Below are 21,956 nucleotides of genomic sequence, written 5' to 3'. Positions count from 1 at the left end.
CCAGATGGGCGTTTTTCACCCCTCGCTGTGTTCAATATGCCTGTGAACAGAGCCAGATGTGCCTTTGGTTTTCTTCCGGTCATCTGGAATTTTCTCAAAAACATTATTTAGGCATCTATTTAAGATTTACTAAGGAAATGCTTCAATTTTGTCAGACACATTTATTAAACTCCCACTTTCAGTTAAGTTCACTCTTAGGTTATCTCACTCTTAAAGGGATAGTTCACCCAAAAATTCAAATTAGCCCATGATTTACTCACCCTCAAGCCATCCTAGGTGTATATGGCATTCTTCTTTTAGCCAAACACAGTCAGAGTTATATTAATAAATATCCCGGGTCTTCCAAGCTTTATAATGGGAGTAAAAGGTATCTTCGATTTTGAAGCCCAAAAAAGCGCATCCATCATAAAAGTGATCATACGGCTCCAGGGTGTTAATAAAGAGGAAAGAGCGAAACAAATCATGACGGTCACAAATTAGAAATCTAAAGTGAGATTTTTTAAAGAGAAATGTGGGAGGAGCTTGATGTTAGTTTGAACCGTGAGAGGTGTCAAAGCTTACGCTATTCCTACATCCTACGTTATGGGTCGGTTCAGAGGTCACTCGCCATGCGTCGGGTCAGAGGTCACTCGTCATTTGTCAGGTTAGAGGTCACTTGTCATGTGTTGGGTCAGAGGTCAATCGTCATGCGTCGGGTCAGCGGTCACTTGTCATATGTCGGGTTAGAGGTCACTCGTCATATGTCGGGTCAGAGGTCACCCGTCATGCGTCGGGTCAGCGGTCACCCGTCATGCGTCGGGTCAGCGGTCACTCGCCATGCGTCGGGTCAGAGGTCACCCATCAGGCGTCGGGTCAGAGGTCACTCGTCATGTGTCAGGTCAGAGTTCATGCGTCGGGTCCGAGGTCACTGGTCATGCGTCAGGTTATGCACTGGGTCAGAGGTCACTTGTCATGCGTCGGGTCATAGGTCACTCTTCCGCCGGAACTAGACTCGCGTATGGCCGTTACCGGAAGCCAGTGATTATAGTTTATAAAGTTATAAATATGGATATTTTTCTTACAAAAAATGCATGTCATTGCTTCTGGAGCCATATGGATCACGGATGGATGTGTTTTTTTGGGCTTCAAAAACTAAAGGTATCATTCACTCCCATTATAAAGCTTAGAAGATCCAGAATTTTTTTTAATATAACTCTGTGTTCGGCTGAAAGATGAAAGTCATATACAGTACACCTAGGATGGCTTGAGGCCGAGTAAATTATGGGAGAATTAAAATTGTATGGGGAACTAACCATTTATGTACTCTGTACTTTTATGCTGTTAAACCCATTTTCCATCAACATTGAATTTATTTAAATATCTGTGTGTGATGGTCTGGTTTTTATGTTTACAGACATCTGAATTGGGGGTGACAGAGCATGTGGAGGGAGACCCGTGTAAATTTGCACTGTGGGTGGGACGCACACCCTCATCTGACAACAAGACTGTCCTCAAGGTACATCATGTTTATTGTTAGTTTATTGTTAATCAATTACTTTTAGAGTAGTAAGTATTTGTAAACATGTTCCAATCAGTGAAACGTCTTGTGAACAAAGATCAGGTCCTACATTTTAAACACGGATCTTGTGTTGTAAATGCATGACTGTGTCTGTTTCAGGCGTCCAGTATTGAGGTGAAGCAAGAATGGATTAAAAACATCCGAGAGGTCATCCAGGAGAGAATCATTCACTTGAAGGGGGCACTAAAGGAACCGATCCACGTTCCCAAAAGACCAGCCAAACCCCGCAACAACAGCAAGAGGTCAGGCACAAGTTTTCAATTGCGTATTGTACACCAGTCCTAAAAAAGGAGAAACAAAATTCAATCATGTAATCATAATCTCAGATCTCATAATTCTTCTCAAAGTATACCGCAGTTGTAAATCTTTTAATTGTAGATTCTGCTTTGTTTGTTGTTATCAAATCATTTGCATATCGCTTTGGATACAAGTATCTGCGAAATGACTAAATGTAAATTAAAATCTGTAGAAAGACTGAGACAAAACTCTACATCCATGAATATGTATATGCATCATAATGTATGCATAACAATGCAGGAGGCTTGTGTTCATTTGAAATATGTTTGCCATACTGTCTCTCTTCATGCAAACTGCATTAGTTAGTAAACAATTGTACATAAGGCATAAGGGTTTGCAGCAAAGCCAATATTTGTAAATGGATCTATTGCAATGGCGGCACTATTTGTATTCTTATCTGGATAAAACCAAATATGAGTGGGGCTTAAATCAGAAAGTTTATCCAAAAACCATTATATTAACATAGAAGAATTTCTGAAAAAAGCAAAATCTGTAACTGGGACGCAACTATTTGTATATGCAACTCAACTCAACTTTTACAATCTGGTGATTTTGTATGAATTTGTATGATATGATTTGTATAAAAATGTAAGATTTTTAGATCGTACGAAAAGGTGCAAATGCAATTGTATGAATTCATACAAATTAGTCACCAAGTCGCCAAAAACGTAACATAGTTGCCATGTGATTGTGTTGTTTCATTCATTGAGTTTACACTCATTCACTTTATACAATCACTATTGCCCTGCCATTTTAAAAGATTATGCTGTCTCCTGGCTCCCCTGTTCTCCAGCAAGAACAAGGAGAGATTGCATCTAACGAATGTTATTATTTGTTTGAATTTTGGAGTCATTTTCCATGCCCTTCCGAATAAAGTTTTCAGCTGTGGGCACATGCCTAATCTGGACTTTTATTTGTGTGTTTGTTTGCAGGGACACTGGAGATGATGCTGACAGTCAGGGAGATGGCAGCAGTCAGCCGGACACCATCTCCATCGCATCTAGAACCTCACAGAACACTGTGGACAGTGACAAGGTACAAACACACAGTTCTGACCTCTGACCTCTGACCACCTTGGTGCACTGTAATCAGTAGAACCCTTCATTACTGACTTTCCTGATCTGGGACATCACACAGGGGAACATTTACCATCAGGTGCTAAAGGAGCTATGATAACTAGCCAAACCTTGAGTCATTTAGGTATTCTTTATGCTTTAATCATAACTAACAGTGCAAACACGATGTAATTAAGAGATTTGTTGATTAAAATGAGAATCCAGAACTAAATCACTGATAAACTTGTTTTGTTTGATTGACAGCTCCAGCAATTGCAATGGGAGTGTTATTTGATCCCTTCCTATAGGCTATATAATTTAATCAATGTTTAAATAACAGATTATTTTCACAATACTAAGAGAAACAATGTGAAGGTGACAGTTTAGTCACTGGTTTGATTTACTGACACAAAGCCAAAAAGAACATCAGACTGTAAATGAATCATTACATATCAGAAATCACTGATCACAGATCAGGCTTTAGAATTAACACAGTTACTTACATGTTGTTACTGTCAAGTCCATATCGTAAAAGTCTGTTTGCAAAGCTTGCGCAGAAATTGCAACTGTTTTACCAAAGAATCCACAGTGCAATGTACCGAATACAAATAAATACTGCTCAACTGAGACATTCACATTGTTGAAAATAAATAACCACATTCCTAGCATTAGGATCCTGTGGAAGGTAATGTTATTTTTGGTCCAGTGATCCTGTATCGCTCTTCTCTCCTCGTCATCTCACTAACACGCCAGTGGGAGGGGCCAAAGTTGCAATGATGAAGTAGGCTTTGATTTTTTGGACTTGTTAGTCCAAAGCTGTTTTTGGGCTAACAAGGAAGTTTTCAGTTCTGAAACTTACAGGATATTCTTATAGTATGATGACCTCTTATATGTCAAAAGCTCAAGGAACATTTTATTTCTCAGTTCATGACCCCTTTAAAGCACTGTTTACAAGGTTACATGGGCCAAAAACATAAAAAAAAAACAATAACTTTCTGTGCATTTTGATGGCAAGTAAAATTCTCAACTGGTCTGACTGGGTCAATAGAAAAAATTGAGCCATGATCTATTGAATGGCTAAGGTAAATGTGACATTTATTATAATGGGATTATGTGAAGATTGTTTTAAATAGTTGTGAGAGTGTAGAGAGACCAACTCAATTGCATCATGGGAGTGGCCGTTCCCTGCAAGCTCTTTTGGCATGATTTGCTGGCTGCAACTCTCTGATTGATGGAATTTTCTGCACAGCATTATGGGTAATGTAGTTTTCACCACAAATTCTGCCATTAAACACTATAAAAAAAATAAGTTGTTGAAATAATGCAAATAGATGGATTCAACAAAAGGATATACCAACGATTAACTTCGGATCTCACAAAAAATCTATCTTACGTTTGAAAATTATCATTAAAAATCAATTTGTAACTTTTTTTACTTCCATAACACAACTGTTGCACACTATTGCTGAATTCGGAATTGCATACTGTCATACTACTCTTAATATAAGGCAAAAAATAGAGTAGAATGTGGTTCCAAAATTTTGCATTTCGTTCTACTAAAATCTCCTGACTCCACCCAGAGAAGGGTCAGGTGATCAGTGATTGACAGGTGTGTCACACACACACACACACACAGGGTTTCCCTGCTTTAGTAATGGAGCAGGGGCTGTCATGCTCCAGCACAGATGATGAGAACAGTGGTCATGAGCAGTAAACAGATGTACATGTACAGCCATGAAATGTCTTTTCAAACTGTGTGCTGGATTCTGTCCACATAGGAACTATGAGCCCCCCTATCAAATCAAAGTAAGACACATTTAACACATGTCCTCCTAACAACACGTGTTTGTGCTGGTGTTTTAGGCAGCTTTATAATGGCTTGTTGTGTTTTATGAGTTGTGCGTGTTTGTGGTGTGAGGGTTGTTTGGTTGGAGATGACCACATCATTGTGACTTGCTTGAGGATGTTTTCGAATGAGTTTTACCAACTCTTGATTCGATTTGAAGGAGTAACATTTCCTTTAAGGAGAGAAGATCCTGCTAGGATCTTAAAGTACTCTGTGTAATGCGCTTACTCTGCTCTGATTGAATTTTACACGACTAAATGTTGAAAATGCTCTGCACTCTTGTGAGAGGAAGCACCGGAACAAATGTATGCCTTAGTAGTCCCTTAATGCAGGAAGGTGTTTTGGGATGGGTCATTATGGCTGACTTCTTGAATAGTCATCCGAAAAACAACTAGTTGGTCATTGTTGTTGACAACTGAGTTCAGTTTTAGACTGTCAGCATGCGAAAACTCACTCATCCCCTTTAACCCTCCGAGACTGTACAAGTTAAATGTGTTTAATGGTTTCCTCAATCTGAGTGGTTAAAGTTGGTATTTTTAGTTTTAGAAATGCAGTATTTAAAAAAAAAAACTTCATTCAGTGAGTCTAAGTGGTCATATAAAAAAGCCACACATTGGCTGTTTCATGGTCAGATTTGACCTACTGTATTGCTTTCTTCCAAGAAACTATGCGTTCTCTCTCAAAATGTTTGCATTCCCCCCGGAGAAACACCAAGACTCTTTGTGTTCTCTCGTGGAAGTATTGTGTTCCCCGTAGAAGTGTTACATCCTCTCGCACAAGTATTGCATTATCCTTTTTGGATAGAATTGTTAAAATGTCTATCACTTCTTGGGTAAATACAAAAGTTTTGAAAGTGAACGCAAAAGCATCAACATATATAAATGTATTTTTTTTACTCATCACCAGGTGTCTTTAGGGGCTCTCTAGCAAGACCCTAACAAGAAACCATTTTAGAATTGTGTTGAATAATGAATGTGTATATATATATATATATATATATATATATATATATATATATATATATATATATATATATATATATATACATATACATGTATATATGGACATGTATAACTTAAAAGCATCAAATCAAGAATTCTTACACATTTGGTAGCAGCAAAGAACACTTCAGCCATCTACTGGTCATTGTAGTCAATGCATGATTTTTGACCTGACATATGTTCATATTATCTTTCTTTTGTTTCTTTTTTGATTTAAACCAGATGGTATTAATCTGACCCAATACATGATACATTATCATGTTTTCTTAATGTTTTAACTTTAAATAATTTCATTGTTTGCAGGATATTGTTATTTATTTATTTTTTAAACGGCAAAGCACAATTATTAAGCAAGAGAGGTAAATTAGATCAAAGGTTTGTGAGCCGCATTAGTGTGACCATTTTTGAACAGCCTTGGAGGGTTATAGTACCACTTTTGTGAAAATTTTTTTGAGTATCTGTTAGGTGAAAAGACCTTGCTTGGCGCGTGTAGTTGTTCACATCCCTAGTTCTTGTCTCATCTGAAACACGCATTTTAGAAATACACAATGACACCAATAGGGTTATTCAGACACACACGCACTGAGTGAGCACCGAAACATTGTGTTTCTATTGCTGCCTGTTTATTGTCTTTTACGAGCCTGATTGTGTCCTTTGGTCTTGGTTCAGCTTGTTGTGTGCTTGTAAATGGTTATTTTGTTTTCGAATTTTGAAAGTCTTTTAAAGCGGCATCATGTTTTCTGCACTGCTGGTACCTCAAAACAGCATTGTGCAAACAGTGACTGTTCCCACACAGGTTTCTTTAATGTTCCTGTGCACTATTGAGCTGAAGTCAGCTCTCTGTTGTTTTCAGGCTGATGTGAGCTGAGGACACAGTGTGTGTGTGTGGTGTGCGTCTCTCTGGAATAAGAGTTTCCTTCATTCACCCACAACAGCTCAGGGACTGTGTATTACTGTACACTGCGGAAATCACATTCATCATACTGCATAATGATGCTTTTATCCGTACAGCTCCGTGCTGAGCGCATGTCACAAGACCATCACACACCATTTCACATTTCTCGCTGGCTTTGTCTTGAAGATGAAACTGTATTCATTTAGAACATTTTTCAGTAAATATTTATTTTTGTGCCATGGAATTATTTTAAAAGCAAATATAAGTGTAGAAAGAGGTTTTCTTTAGCAGACGGTCCATGTGTCTTTGATTTAAATCACTCACAACAAGAAGGTTCAAGCAGTCATTCTTACATTGCGATTCAAACCATATGTTGTGGGTTTCAAGGTAGTCACATACTCACTATTCATGTCAAATTAAAGTGATGCGGCTCGTACTGTACGTATCATATAACCGGGCCGGAGCAGGGTAAGCGCGGGATTGTTTTGCATACAATTTTAAAAGTTCCTGAAAGTTCCACCATCACAACACAGTTGTTCCATCATACACATCTGACCTACATGTGTGGAAGTATGAAGAAATAAACCAAAAACTCAACTAACAATTACACTTGCAACAATTACATTTGCAAAAAGCAAAATAATAAGCCTAATTAGGGATAGTAAATATTTATTTTGATTACTGATTTATTCAATCTAATAATTATTACTTTATACAGTAAATGCAGTTTGTGAACATGAAAACATTAAATGAAATGATATGAAAATATGTTGTAGTTGTTGTGGTGCTGTCAAATCGATTAATCACATCTAACATAAAAAATTTTGATTTTATATATATATATTATGTAAACTCAAACCTTTATGTTAGATGCGATAAATCGATTTGACAGCAATATTTTTAAGTAATAATTTTAACAATAACAATACTGTTGGATCTGTTTTATTTGCAGTGATTACAATTTACTATTTTTCAAAGTGTGTTATTTATTTGTTTATTTATTTATTTATTTATTTATTTATTTATTTATTTATTTATTTATAATTGTATTTAAACCGGTTAGCGTCATTATGATATTTTATTATTAATTAAAATAATTTAATATTTAAAAAGAAAAATGGAAAACAAAAATATACAAACAATTAGTGTCCCTAATTTTTTAATTCATATATAATAACTAATTATAATTCAAATTATTATTGGACCAATGAACTAGTAATCTGTAGCCTGTTGCTTTTTAGTTGACAATTTAGTCATACATTTTTTTTTTAAGACTGGTACATAAATCCGGGGTCTGATTTGAATCTGAAAAGTACGTTTTTGCAACTTAACAACAGAGGACAGGTGGACGACAAAGACAAATACAGACACAACCAGAGTGTCCTGGTGTTTACCCATGAGAAGAGCTGCACTACTGAACACTGAACTAAACCAATCAGAGACGCTTTAGAGAGAGAGAAACAGAGGGAGGGAGGAGAGAGAGAGAAAGCAGAGATAGTCGTAGAAGGAGGACAGATAAGTCGTCATGCCAAAGTGGATGAGTTTTAAACTTTTCAAAGAGAGCAGTCGAGTAAGTGACATTCATGTTTGTTTCTATTTTCTTTCTTAACTCTATAAGCCAAGTGTAGTATAAAGATCTGTGTGTGTGTGTGTGTGTGTGTGTGTGTGTGTGTGAGAGAGAGAGACAGAGAGATATCAGGGTTTTATTGACACAGACTGTGAGAGCCGGTTGTCTGTGATCATGCTGGTTAAAGGTGTGGAGACTAGTTATTTCTGTAAACTCTGAATAAGTGTAAACTCTTTTTTGGATACTAGTGATTTCCCATGTTGTTTGTATTGTTTTTAGTGTTATTAGGTGTGTTAGTGTAAAGTGTAGTATATGAAATGAGATTTATGGAAGCACGTCCCTCTGATATGTCCATATATGCGTGTCGGTCAGTGCTACAGCATTCCATAAGGAGATGTACATGTTAAACTGAGGTTGATAGCAGTGGCAGGAAACGGATTGTTAACTCGGTCGTTTCATACTGACATAATCTCCCTAACACACCCTCTTTTACTATCACATTTAAAGGGATAGGTCATCCTGAAATGAAAATTCTGCCGTTATTTTCTCTTCCTTGTGTCGTTACAAACCCATATGACTTTCTTTCTTCTATGGAACACAAAAGGAGATGTTTTGGAGAGTGTTCAAACTGCTGTTTTAAAAAAATAAATAAAAGGAATCAGAGTAATATCAGGAATTATAAAAACACATATATAGGCAGTAGTCAATGCGGTTTATCAGACGATAGATTTGTCTGAGGAACAGACTGGAATTTCATCTGTTATTTAATCGCTTTCAAATGTTAATCATGTCTCATTACATGATTACGTGACTGATGTGGATAATGTATTCTGGATATCATTGGCTCTGATATTTTTTTAGCAGTTGTTGTGTGTTTTGCGCCTCTGAATCCTCTGATCTCCATGATAAAGCCCTGCAATCCGCGAGACCTATCACATGAAGCCCGTGTGACGTTTATGTCCTTTCTGAAAAGTGATATTCTCCATCTGAGACCCCACATTACCTAGCAACACACTACGGTGACCTGAAAGTCTGCCAAGCAGAGGGTGTGAGGACACGAACGAGGAAGCAGACTGAACTGATGCTCAGTGACATTTGAAAAAAAAAAGGCTCCCTATATAAAGCTTGTTGTACAGTATGTGTCTCATAAAGTATAGTGCTTAAAGTTCACTTTCAGGGTTCCCACGGATCATTAAAAAGTCTTAAAAAGTTGTATATTTATTATGAGATGTCTTAAAGTATTTAGATGTGTCTAATTATCGCTATATGATTTGTATTATTCTTTCTTTGTGGATTTGCTTGATCGTGTGACAATTCACAGCCCTTATGACGGCATATTAAGTACTAAAGTAAGAGAGAAGAGGTAGAAAATGGGTAAATGTAAGTTCAATTGTTCATTCTTTATGTGCGTAGGGGTGTGATATGTATCGTCTACGATGATATCATAATTATTGTTTTAACGATTTGCAAGCTGTTTGTCATTCACACTGTGTGATGTATGAAGTTAATATGCCCCCAAAATTCAAGGTACATAAGCATTATACTTTATCATGTTATGTAGTTTCCCAAATATCAGCACAATTGCAAATGTGATATTTTTTTTATACAACAGTTAAATATACAATAAGTTAACGTTGTGAGTTATATTTTAGACGCAATATTGTCAGTGTTGTTTGATTTTCCTTTATTTTTCACCTACGAATATTTCTAAATGAACCCACAGCAGAACAGAGTCTCAGAGCAACACACAACGGTGATTCGTTACTGGATTAATGCACGTTTTAAATGAATCCGTTTAATTAATGATTCAATGACCCGTTCAAAAAAGACGGTCACTTGCTTCGTTCCTGAATGATTCGGCTGATTGAACGAATCGGAAGAAAGAACGACACTCTCATTAAGACAGTGACGTAAAGAAGTTACAATTTTTTGTTTGATTTTTTTTATTTGACAAAAAAAGGTGATGGATGCATCTGAGAAAAAAAACACCCATAAATAGGTAAAAATGCCCCTGGAAATTAAGTTAAGGTGGTAAATATGCTGTGATCTGACCTCCGCATTGAATATGAATAATCTGAATGTCTTCATCAGCCGTCTACAACAGGCCTAAACCAGCCATGGCACCAGCACTAAAACACACTCAGCAAAATATCATCTATTATCTTCAATCTTTGAAAATATTGTGATCATTTTTTTTTGTCAATATTGCACACCCCTTATGTAGCCTACAGTATTAAATTCAGGTCTTAAAAAGTTACATTTTACTTTTAAAATGTGCAGAAACCCATGCCTTTAATGCCATTCAAGAGGTTTTGAATGGTTTCTGAAATGCTTCTTTAGAAAATAACTCGTATGAATTGGAATGGGAGCGTTAGTAGCGTTACTGCACTCTTGTGTACAGTCAACTGTACCTTTTAATATATTCTAGAGAAACAAAATAACATAATTCTGGTTCTGACAAAATAACATAATTCTGGTTCTGACGAAATGTTAATTGCGGCAGTCTATTTAAAAAAAAAATTAAATCAATTTAAATGTTTTGGTTTGGATGAATGATTCAATGACTCGCTCAGAACGACTTCACTTCTTTCAGTACTGGATAAATCCACGTCTTGAATGAACCATTCAATGATAAACACAGATTTTAACAGTCACTTGTCGCCACCTACTGGTGTAATGATGTAATTGATACAATGTTTATTGTTTAATCGTTGTCATTTAGGAGTAAGATTGCGTGGGTGTTTGAATAGTGAGTGTGGTGTTTAAACGATTAATCATGCAGCTCTTACTCGGTTAAAACAGCGCCTGTACGTAATGAACAGTAATTCATGTCTTGTGTTTTCCTGTTTTGATTTATTTATTTATTTATTTATTTATTTTTGTGTGTGTTTTGTTTTTGTTTTGTTTTGTTTTGTACACTGATTTGCAGCACAGTTCAGAGTAGGTTTAAGTTGTATTTTATTGTGTTTCATGGTATTGTTCTGCAGGTCGACACATCTTTCCACTGCAAGAGTTTTAATAAGTTATAAAGAGTTATTTTTTTCTTTAATACTTTTATTCACAACCTTGCAGCACAACCCTGCTTGGTCAAAAGTGCTTTTTGAAATAATCTAAACGCGTGGTTATTTGTGGAGTATATATGGACTGTTATTATTGCATTGACTCATTCTGGTGTCTCTGAATGCTATTTCTGTAATCTTCACACATCCTGGAGGAAAATTAACAGTAAATAAACATTGACCAATGACCTTCTGTGACTCTGAGAACCATTATCTGGGAAGATTTTGAAAATGTAGTCCTTTACTCGTTTTGCACTTGTTTCTGCTGGTGTGGATCTGGCCGTTGCACTTGCACTGTACTGGGACTCTGTTGACTGTGTTTGTGTGGTTCTGTCGGCTAATATCAGCAGGACTTCATCTCAGCAGTCTTTATTAAACAACACCTGCTATCGTTTTCTGCATTCTCCTTCCACAGTGTGCCATGTGATGTCAGCATGACGTAATGTCCTAGTTTTTCATTTGAACATTTTTTTTTTTTTTGAAAGTTTGTTTTGGCCTGACTAATTTATTGTTGACACAGGTGTCCTAACAGGGTAATCACAGGTCTACTTTATTACATGAACAAAATCCATTTCATTCATTCATTCAAATGATGCTTTCTTTTATTTTTCTATATGCTATTTTATTAACAGGATAATAAATATGAACTACTTTAATTGTATTCTATTCATTTTTTTTCTTTACAGTATGACTGAAATTCCACAGCACCTTGAATTGTATGTATGGTTAGGCCTATAGTTTAGTTATGTTTTGTGTATTTTGTGCTTGTCTTGTCTTTGAAGTTAATCATAAAGTCTCTTTGAGCTGTATGGCTGAATCGCTGTAAGGCAAAGCAGGTGCTTTATATGTATCGTTTAAGGTGCAGGATTTGATCCTAGAACATGTTCTACTCTTTTATCTGTTTTGCCAGTAACTCTATAACATGTGACAGTAGTCTGTCATTACATAACCCGCATTCAAGTTCTGTAAAAACCTCAGTGCATTCATTAAGACTTGTCCTTCTTGTACTTGTATAATTATTTACCTGTAACCATGTTCATGTAGTGAACTAGTGACTTGTGAGAAAGCGGAACTTTTAATAGTGATTATGATCAATAATGAGATGTACAATAGTTTAGAGTCATATCGATCACAAGGTGTCAAGTAAATAAATTAAAGTCTATTGGTCCATAAAAAAAAGCATTTGATTTGATTTTGGCTCATTTCTGATCAGAGTTATTATAGTTAACTAAAACTAAAGCCATATTTTACTTAAAATAAACATTAACCCCCATAAAATAAAATGAAAGAAAGAAAAATATTTTATATATATATATATATATATATATATATATATATATATATATATATATATATATATATATATATATATATAATATATAATAAAATAAAAATGCAGCTAATTGCCAGTGCAACATCTCATTTTCATTTAGTTTAACTTCATGTACTAAAATAACTTATACTAAAACTTAAATATAAAATGTATAAAATTATATATATATATATATAAAAAAGTGTATATATATATATATATATATATATATATATATATATATATATATATATATATAAATTGCAGTATCTTGGCAATCAACCGATTTAACTTCTGTAAACTGATGCATTTGAAAGGAAACTGTAAATAAGTCCGCTTTGGTTTCATTCATTTTTTGTCTCTTTCAAAGATCTTTTTTTCTCAAATTCAAATTCAAGTGAGCTTTATTAGCATGACAAATTGTAGGCTACATTGTATCGCCAAAGCATTTATAGAATTCTATTTTGTTTTTCTATATTCTATTTATATTAAGCATTCTTTTTTCTATCTCTCTCCATTAAATACACACATTTTAATCATTTTAGCTTTTGGTCTCTTTAAAATATTATTAAATATTTTATTTTTTTACGATTGAATGCAGTGATGAAGCATTGTATTGGAATTATAGTTGTGTTCTTTGGGTGTGGAGCTGCAGCTGGAGTGCACAATCTTCACTAGTTTATTTTAAAAGAGCTTTGATTGCTTCTGCTATAAACCATGCGTCTCAGAAGTGGTAGACGGAGGAAAGAGGGACCGGGAATACAGAGGGTGGTCTGAAGCCTCTATTGGCTGCACATCTCAGAGAGATTAGAGGAGGTTGTGTTTGTGTGTGTGTGTGTGTGTGTGTGTGTGTGTGTGTGTGTGTGTGTGTTTGACGGAGAGCAGTGCAGTTCAACGGGTTACTTTCAGTCACCTGTCTCTAAATCTGTGTGGTTATTGAAGAGTTCCACAGGATTTGCTGGCTCATTCAGCAGATGTCTTAGTGTTAATGCATGTGATTAACACCTGTTTGTGCCTCCATCTGTTTCCTCGAGTCTTCGAGCAGATCCTCTGGTGATGTTTTATTGTTAGATTTCAGCAAACCCCTAAAACGCATTGCAATTCATCATGCAACTTTTTATGATTGCATGCCCTTATGATTTTTGCCTGGTGGATGTGTGAATAAAAAATCCCTTAGACTTGCATGGAAGCAGGGACTTTTGAAGAGACCTGAATATCATAAAGACAAAGGGAAGGACTCTTTTAACTTGAACTAGTAGTCAATCTCTCAGAACACCTAGCTTTACCTTAGCAACACCTTAGCAACAAATTAGAAAATCAGAAAACACTTGCAATGCATTAACAACCACTTAGAAACCACAACCACTCACAAAACAAAACCAATCAGTTAGCAACCACTCAGAACACCTTAGAAACTCCCTAGCAATCACTAAAAACACCTTAACAACCACCCAGATCACCTTAGCAACTCAGAACGCCATTGCAATGCGCTAGAAACCACATAGAACACCTTGGCAACCACTTAGCAACACCCCAGCAATCACCCAGAACACTCTAGCTTTATTCCTTAGCAACCACTCACAGTGATGTTTTAGATTGATTTTTATTTGTCCTCGAGAGGAAATTTGTTTCCACCGTAGATGCGTACATAACACAAACACACATAACATGTTAAATTGTCGACATATCATAATAGCATCAAATATAGTTCCTGACATAAAAAAACAAACAAAAAACAAGAGAGCGTACATGACGTATCAATGGCCGATTTCCTATAGAGCTCGTAAAGATACAGGAACAAAACTCCAACTATACCTGGCCTTTCTACACACCGGTAACCTATACCTACGGCCAGAAGGCAGGGGGATCAAATATTTGTAAAGTGGGTGGTCTGAGTCGTTTAAGATTTTTTATGCCTTTCGCAATGTGATTGTCGAGACACTATCCGATAAATTAGGGGTAGGGATACCAATAATTGTACTTGCTAAATAAGTTATCTTCAAGAATTTGTTCTTGGTGGTGACCGCTAGCATATGAAAAAAACCTGAATGTTTTTGGCACCATAAGGACTGGCTCAATAATACTGCAATACAAAAGAAGACGACGTGGCTGAACAGACAAGTGTTTACGGATAGCTGTCAGTGTTTGTTGACAACACTTGTATACCCCGAGAGTGTGCTGATTGAAGTTGAGATTTTGATCCTATGTAATGCCGAGATATTTGAAATACTCTACCCTTAAGGTTTACATCCAATGCAATCACCACTTTATTTTCTTCAGGAAAAAAAAGAAGTTAAAACAGTTCTACAAATGCTCTCACTGTTTATTAGTGGGTTGACTAATATTTTGCAAAAACTGAATAGAGATTATCGAACTGTCAAAACGTTTGTCAGTGATTTAGAGCACAGAAGAATTCGGTCTGATAAAGGCTTAAGGAAGGTTTTAAATTAAACAAATGAATTGTATTAAAATGGCAGCTATAAAAACGCCACTGTTGAGCAGCAAACAGGTTCTTGAAGCTGCTGGAGTCTCTGAACGTCTCCACACAGGCTGGCAGATACAACTGCATTTCAGCAGCCTCTACCAAAGCTCACAGAGATGCACAACTTCCAGCCTGCATGGAGAAGTTCTTGACACTTCAAAATACTTCAAATACACGTTTGATGCTCAACAGTGGCGTTTTTTTTATAGCTGCCCTTTTATTACAGTTAATACAATATAATGTATTTATTTATTTATTTATTTGCCTTTAGAACTACCTTCATTTTTGTGGCATATATTCAATAAGGTGCTGGAAACATTCCTCAGATATTTTGGTCTATATTGACATGATAGCATCACACATTTGTTGCAGATGTGACAGCTGCACATCCATGATATGAATCTCCCATTACAACACATCCCAAAGCTGCTCTATCGGATTGAGATCTGGTGACTGTGGAGGCCATTTGAGTTTAGTGAACTCATTGTCATGTTCAAGAAACCAGTTTGAACTGATTTGAGCTTTGTGACATTGCACGTTATCCTACTGGAAGTATCCATGAGAAGATGGGTAACACTCATGGGTCATAAAGAAATGGACATGGTCAGCAACAATACTCCGGTAGGCTGTGGCATTTAAATGATGCTCAATTACTAAGGGGCCCAAAGTGTGGCAAGAAAAATATCCCTCACACCATTACACCAACAGCAGCCTGAACCCCTGATACAAGGCAGGATGGCTCTATGCTTTCATTTTGTTTATGCCAAATTCTGACCCGACCATCGCAGCAAAAATCAACTCATCAGAGCAGGCAACATTTTTACAATCTTCTATTGTTTGATTTTGGTAAGCCTGTGTGAATTGTAGCCTCAGTTTCCAGGAGTGACACCGGTGTGTGTCTTCTGCTGCTGAAGCGCTTCTGGTTCAAGGTTTGATGTTTTGTATGTTCAGAGATAGCCAGGTTAAAACCAGACCATTCTCAGTTGTAACTGAGTTAGGGTCTGGCAAAGCTTCATAGACAAATCATTTCCAAAGGGGCGTCACCAACGGACGTAGCTCAAATGCCTCTGGGCGCAATTGGATAGACCTAAAACCAATCAGAGCGATGAAGGAGATGACATATGCAGGGCGACGTTATAGAACAACGTTTGAATACGAGCAGACACTACTTGCTCTACATTTATTTAAAATTAACAGCAAGACAACTTGAAGTGAATGTGCTTTCCATTAAATAAATCACACACAGTAAACAAAAACTTAACAAAAAAAAAACTTTGCAATGAACTTTGCAATTTAGACGCGCAAACTGGGTGCCGGTGTGGTGATACGTACATGCTCGGGCAGATAAGGCTTGAATTCGTTCATCCTCGGATGCTGCGCCGTGCTCGCTGTTACAAAAAACCTGTGCACACAGGCAAGCGAAATGGGGTCTTGCCGGTCTTGCGCACCGAACGCGTCATTTTTGCGCACCTTTGCGCTCGTGCGGACGCGTTGAGTATAAACAAGGCTTTAATCCGTGTCAGCGCGCGCTCTGATCGGTAAATGGGCACAGACCTCTCCCGAATCAGCTCCAGCAGTAGCAACCTCCGATCACACCACTAAATCCGCCTCCGTTTCCCTCGTAAGCTGATATTAGTATTTAAACATTCTCTATGATAAATGTTTGTGAAAAAAATATTTTAATAACATGGTTTTGGCGGTTATAGAGTTATAATGACGGTGTTCAACTATAACCGTCACACATAGTTCCACGGCGGCATCCATCTTTGTAAATGTACAAAATCTGCTTCACCGTCGCTGTGCTGTCGTCATCGTGTAAAGCCCGCCCCAACGTTTCTGATTGGTGCCGCGATTTCGACGGATTGGAAATGGACTTCAATGAGCTCTTTGCCAGACTAACTTTCAGAGCAAATCTAAATTTGCCGGAAGTTGTCTGGGTTTTCCCAGGCTAGTTCAGAGATGCTCTTCTGCAGACTTCTGTTGTAACGTTATTTGAGTTACTGTTGCCTTTCCATCAGCTCAAACCAGTCTGGCCATACAACTCTGGCATAAACAAGGTATTTTTGCACACAGAACTGCCGCTCACTGGTTATTTTCTGTTTTTCAGACCATTCACTGTTAATCCTAGAGATGGTTGTGTGTGAAAATCTCTGTAGATCAACAGTTTCGGAAATACTCAGACCAGCCCGTCTGGCACCAACAACCCTGTCATGTTCAAAGTCACTTAAATCACCTTTTTCCCCCATTATGATGCTCAGTTTGAACTTCAGCGACTCATCTTGACCATCGCTTCCTCCGAAATCAAATACTTCCTTACTAATAGTATGTGAAAAACAGCATAAGGCAACAGGACAGAATTTGTGAATGGCGGTGAAGCGACGCTGCTGACACCATAGGTCACATGACAGATGTAGAACTTCCCATTTTCATTAATTCTACACATTCATATTATATAGAACATACATTTTTAATGGTTGCAGAGTAAGTTTCAAACCAAATGTAGTACATTCTATACAATATACAATTTCAGACGCAACACATGTCTATGCCTAAATGCATTGAGTTTTTGCCATGTGATAGGCTGATTAGATATTTTCATTAATGAACAGGTGTACCTAATAAAGTGGCCATATATTATTATTATATTTACATTTATATGTAACTCTTGCTTTTGGCCAAATTAAATAGTAAATTGAATTTTTTTTTAACCACAGCCCAATATCCAGGGCCATGTCACAGCTCAGACCTTATCCATGACACCTTTACTGCTGTCTAGAGATCTGTGTTAAACCAATAATGATGAAACGCATGGGTTTGCAAAAAAAAACAATATTGTACATGTGAAGCATGTTTTCAGGCTAGTCTTTTCACTGTTAATATTTGAGAGCTTGAAGTAAAGCTGTAAAACTGATAACAGATGTACACTCTGACCAGAGTTCATGTTCTATAATGTCCTCAGCAGCCATAATGTTCTCTAACACGTACACACACACACACACACACACACACACACTGTTTTTCTCTTGAAACATTACCGAAATGCCACATCTGATCAGGAATCAGTTTCTGGTTTGTGAAAAGTCTCTACTATAACAGATGAAGAAGACTTCCTTCTTCACATCTCTCTTTCTATCTCTCTGTTCATCTGGCTGTGTTCCAATCTACATTCTGTATGCACTAAATGTTCTGTTTATCTGAATGTAGCACTTTTGAGTGTACAGTAACACAGTATGCCTATGCCAGTATGTTAACTTGACCTTTTTAGCTGTATGATTTATATCCCGCGAAATGCATTACCTTATAGCAAGCAAGCAAGCAACTAACTTTATTTATATAGGACATTTTTTAAACAACAGACGTTGCCCCAAAGTGCTTTACAGAATAATAACATGAAAGTCATACAACAAAACAGACATACTTTATTCAAAAGCTAAAGAAAATAAATAAGTTTTTAAATAAGACTTAACAGTTGTAATCAATGGAGCTGACCTCACATGGAATGGGAGACTATTCCAACGTTTTGGACCTACTACGGAGAAAGTAATTTAAAATCTCCTTTTGATTTTAAATTACAACGAGGTACCTTTAAAAGTCGTTGATCGGATGACCTGAGCACTCTAAAAGGATAGTAAGGAACTATAAGATCACTGATGTACTGGGGGGCAAGGCCTGACAATGCCTTGTAAACAAACAAGAGAATTTTAAAATCAATCCTAAATTTGACCGGAAGCCAATGTAGGGATTGCAGTACCGGAGTAATATGTTCTCTCTTTCGCACCCCCGTTAAAAGCCTTACCGCTGCATTCTGCACTAACTGTAGGCAGACAAGCAGAGTCTGGGGGAGACCGATATATAGAGAATTGCAGTAGTCAAGCTTAGATGTAATAAAAGAATGAACTACAATTTCTAAATCCTCACTAGATAAAAAATGCTTTACTTTAGCAATTGATCTCAGGTTAAAAAAAGCTTCCTTTGACAACAGCACCAATCTGTTTCTTAAAGTTAAGTGATGAGTCCATGATTACCCCTAAACTCTTTACATGATTCTCAGTCTATAGGGATAAATTACCCAAATGATCAGGAAAGCAAGATGAGACGGGAGAGCCTACATTCAAAACCTCAGTTTTACTCTCATTTAATTGGAAAAAGCTGCTAGATAGCCAGAGTTTAATGTCACTGTAACATTCCTGTGCTTTGTCCAACGAACAGGTTTTATCTAGCCTCACAGGAAAGTAAAAATTGGAGATCGTCTGCATAGCAATGATATGAAATGCTATACTTTCAAAAAACACTGCTTAAAGGAAGCATGTAGAGCGAAAACAGCAACGGTCCGAAAATCGACCCCTGAGGGACACCACAAACTAAAGGGGCCAATGTAGAAGAGAAGTCTCCTAGATTCACAGCAACTGTCCTGCCTTTTACATACGAAGCAAACCACTGAAGAGCTATACCCTGCACACCAACCCAACACTCCAGACAATTGAGATATTATAATATATGAGTTCATTAGGGTTGGGCGATATTATCAAAATCACGATATGAGTAATTGTATTTCACGATAACGATAGACATTACAATATAGTAATTTTTTTAAATACGATTTTTATGCTATATTTTTTACAATACTAGCTTAAAGTAAAAAAATAAAAAAAATCAATTTTACTGATGACAAATAAACAGTCAGTGAGAAAATAAGAACAGAGAAACTAATTACAAGCAATAAGGAAAAAACTACAATAGAACAAAGACACAAATGAAATAGACCTACCTGAAAAGCGTCAAGCACTGAAATTAATAAATACTACATACATTGTAAAAACTAATTCAATGTACAAAAAAAAACACTGCATAGTCTTCACTGTGTAAATTAAATATAAATTAATGTAAGTTATGCTTATTAAAGTTACAAAAGGGATTCAGTCAAGAGCAGTGAGTAGACTTTAATATTGACTACACTGAGCTAATAAACACATGCTTGCTTTCTCAACTGTTTACATTCACTTAGTCTCTCTGCAGTCAATAATTTCATCCCTTAAAGCTCATCTTTGATCACTAAAAGTACATATTTAAAAGTTTTTGTCCTTGAAAATGTTTCTACATGCCTTAAAATAGCTTGAATGTAACTACACCCTTGCCTAATTTAGTATATGTGGTTCTATGAATATGCTTATTACTCAATTACGCCTAATTACGCCTCCACTCACTCCCTCAGCTCAGAGATCCACTTGTTGACGATCACAAGTTGATCTGATTGGTTACAAGGTAGTTTGTGACGTCAGAAACACCAGCGATTACAAACCATGTCTTTGAGACTGTCCTTGGTTCACTGCAGTTTTAAAGGGATAGTTCATCCGAAAAATGAAAATTTGCCCATGATTTACTCACCCTCGAGTCATCCTAGGTGTATATGACTTTCTTCTTTCAGGCGATTACAATCGGGAGTTATATATTTTTTTAAATGTCCTGGCTCTTCAAAGCTTTCTAATGGCAGTGAATGGCCATTTCTGTTTTGAAGTCCATAAAAGTGCATCTATCCATCATAAAAGTGCATCTATCCATCATAAAAGTGTATCTATCCATCATAAAAGTGCATCTCCTAAAAGAAGAAAGTCATATACACCTAAGATCATAAATCATGGGATAATTTTCATTTTTGGGTGAACTATGCTTTTAATCTCTCAGACAGTGTGCATATACGGAAATGAGCTCTTGTTCCAGCGCTTTAAAATGACTTGTTTTGTGATATATAACCGCTCACCTTTATACTTTAATGGTGTCTGCCTCTGCCGGGACAGTATATCGCCCACCCCTAAATCAAATGTTTTCCACTCCATTAAAAGCAATATGTTCTTCTGTCTCCAGCTCTCTGGAGGGTGTGAGCTGACGGTGGTCCTGCAGGACTTCGTGTCGAGCAGCACGTCTGAGCTCAGCATCCAGACCGGTCAGACGGTGGAGCTGTTGGAGCGTCCCGGAGACCGACCGGGATGGTGTCTGGTCCGGACCACAGACAAGACCCCGTCTCAGGAGGGACTGGTACCCAGCAGCGCTCTCTGCATCTCTCACTCGCGCAGCAGTGTGGAGATGGACTGCTTTTTCCCAGCGGGCAAAGGTAAGAAAGAGCTGGGTTTTCTGGACCAGCTGGAGATTCTCTGTTCTGCTTATGCATTTAGTTAAAGTTGAGTATGTGATATATGTTCATAATCATTCCCTGACATTTTTGTTTATTTTGGGAATTACACACTACTGTTTTTGGAGTCTTAGGCTCATGTTTACACTTAAGACTCTTATGTTCACCAAGGCTGCATTTATTTGCCTTCATACTGTGAAATATTATTACATTTTCAAATGTTTTCTATTTTCACATATTATAAAATTGTAAATTATTCCTGCGATCAAAGCTGAATTTTCAGCATTATTACTCCAGTCTTCAGTGTCACATGATCTTTCAGAAATCATTCTAATATGCTGATTTGTTGCTCAAAGACTTATTATTATCATTGTTGAAAACAGTTTAAAGGGACATTGTGTAGGAATTTCTCCCATCTAGCGGTGAAATTGTATTTTGCATTCACATGAATTGTGCTCTCCAGCGCCTCACTTTTTCAAATGCGTGTTGCATCTACGGTAGCTGTTATGTGCCAAAAAGATATGACAGGATGTCTTCTAATAGCACTTCGTCGAAACGAACGAAAATGCGTTGTGGAAACGAGTTGGCCTAATACTTTTTGACCCTCTCTGCTATTATAGTTTTTCGAAATAGCGGAACGACATGGAAGCCTCCGTGGACCTACCGTCACATGTATATAAAGATAATAAATTTTTCATTTACGAGGATAAGTCAGATCATTGGCAGAGGTATTTGTACACCATTGAAGACATATTTA

General features: G+C 36.9%; 2 protein-coding genes across 2 annotated transcripts in view; both read left to right on the top strand.

The window, feature by feature from the left end:
- The window catches only part of LOC143723677 (kalirin-like), a 141,379-nt gene extending 138,462 nt beyond the window's left edge, over positions 1 to 2,917 (top strand). Inside the window, exons 32-34 of the mRNA XM_077216379.1 lie at positions 1,394 to 1,495; positions 1,658 to 1,800; positions 2,788 to 2,917. Of these exons, the coding sequence (XP_077072494.1) occupies positions 1,394 to 1,495; positions 1,658 to 1,800; positions 2,788 to 2,917 (375 nt within the window). The remainder of the gene's footprint in view (positions 1 to 1,393; positions 1,496 to 1,657; positions 1,801 to 2,787) is intronic.
- Positions 2,918 to 7,983: 5,066 nt separating this feature from the next.
- LOC143723149 (kalirin-like) overlaps positions 7,984 to 21,956 on the top strand; it is an 83,783-nt gene continuing 69,810 nt past the window's right edge. The window contains exons 1-2 of the mRNA XM_077215140.1: positions 7,984 to 8,222; positions 20,935 to 21,181. Coding sequence (XP_077071255.1) covers positions 8,178 to 8,222; positions 20,935 to 21,181 — 292 coding nt within the window. The 5' untranslated portion in view covers positions 7,984 to 8,177. The remainder of the gene's footprint in view (positions 8,223 to 20,934; positions 21,182 to 21,956) is intronic.

The sequence above is a fragment of the Siphateles boraxobius genome, unplaced genomic scaffold (genome assembly GCF_051911475.1).
Source record: "Siphateles boraxobius isolate OS27281-9 unplaced genomic scaffold, OSU_SipBor_1 7, whole genome shotgun sequence".
Classification (NCBI taxonomy): domain Eukaryota; kingdom Metazoa; phylum Chordata; class Actinopteri; order Cypriniformes; family Leuciscidae; genus Siphateles; species Siphateles boraxobius.
The sequence above is the reverse complement of the archived record's forward strand: the minus strand, read 5'-3'. Positions and strand labels throughout refer to the sequence as shown.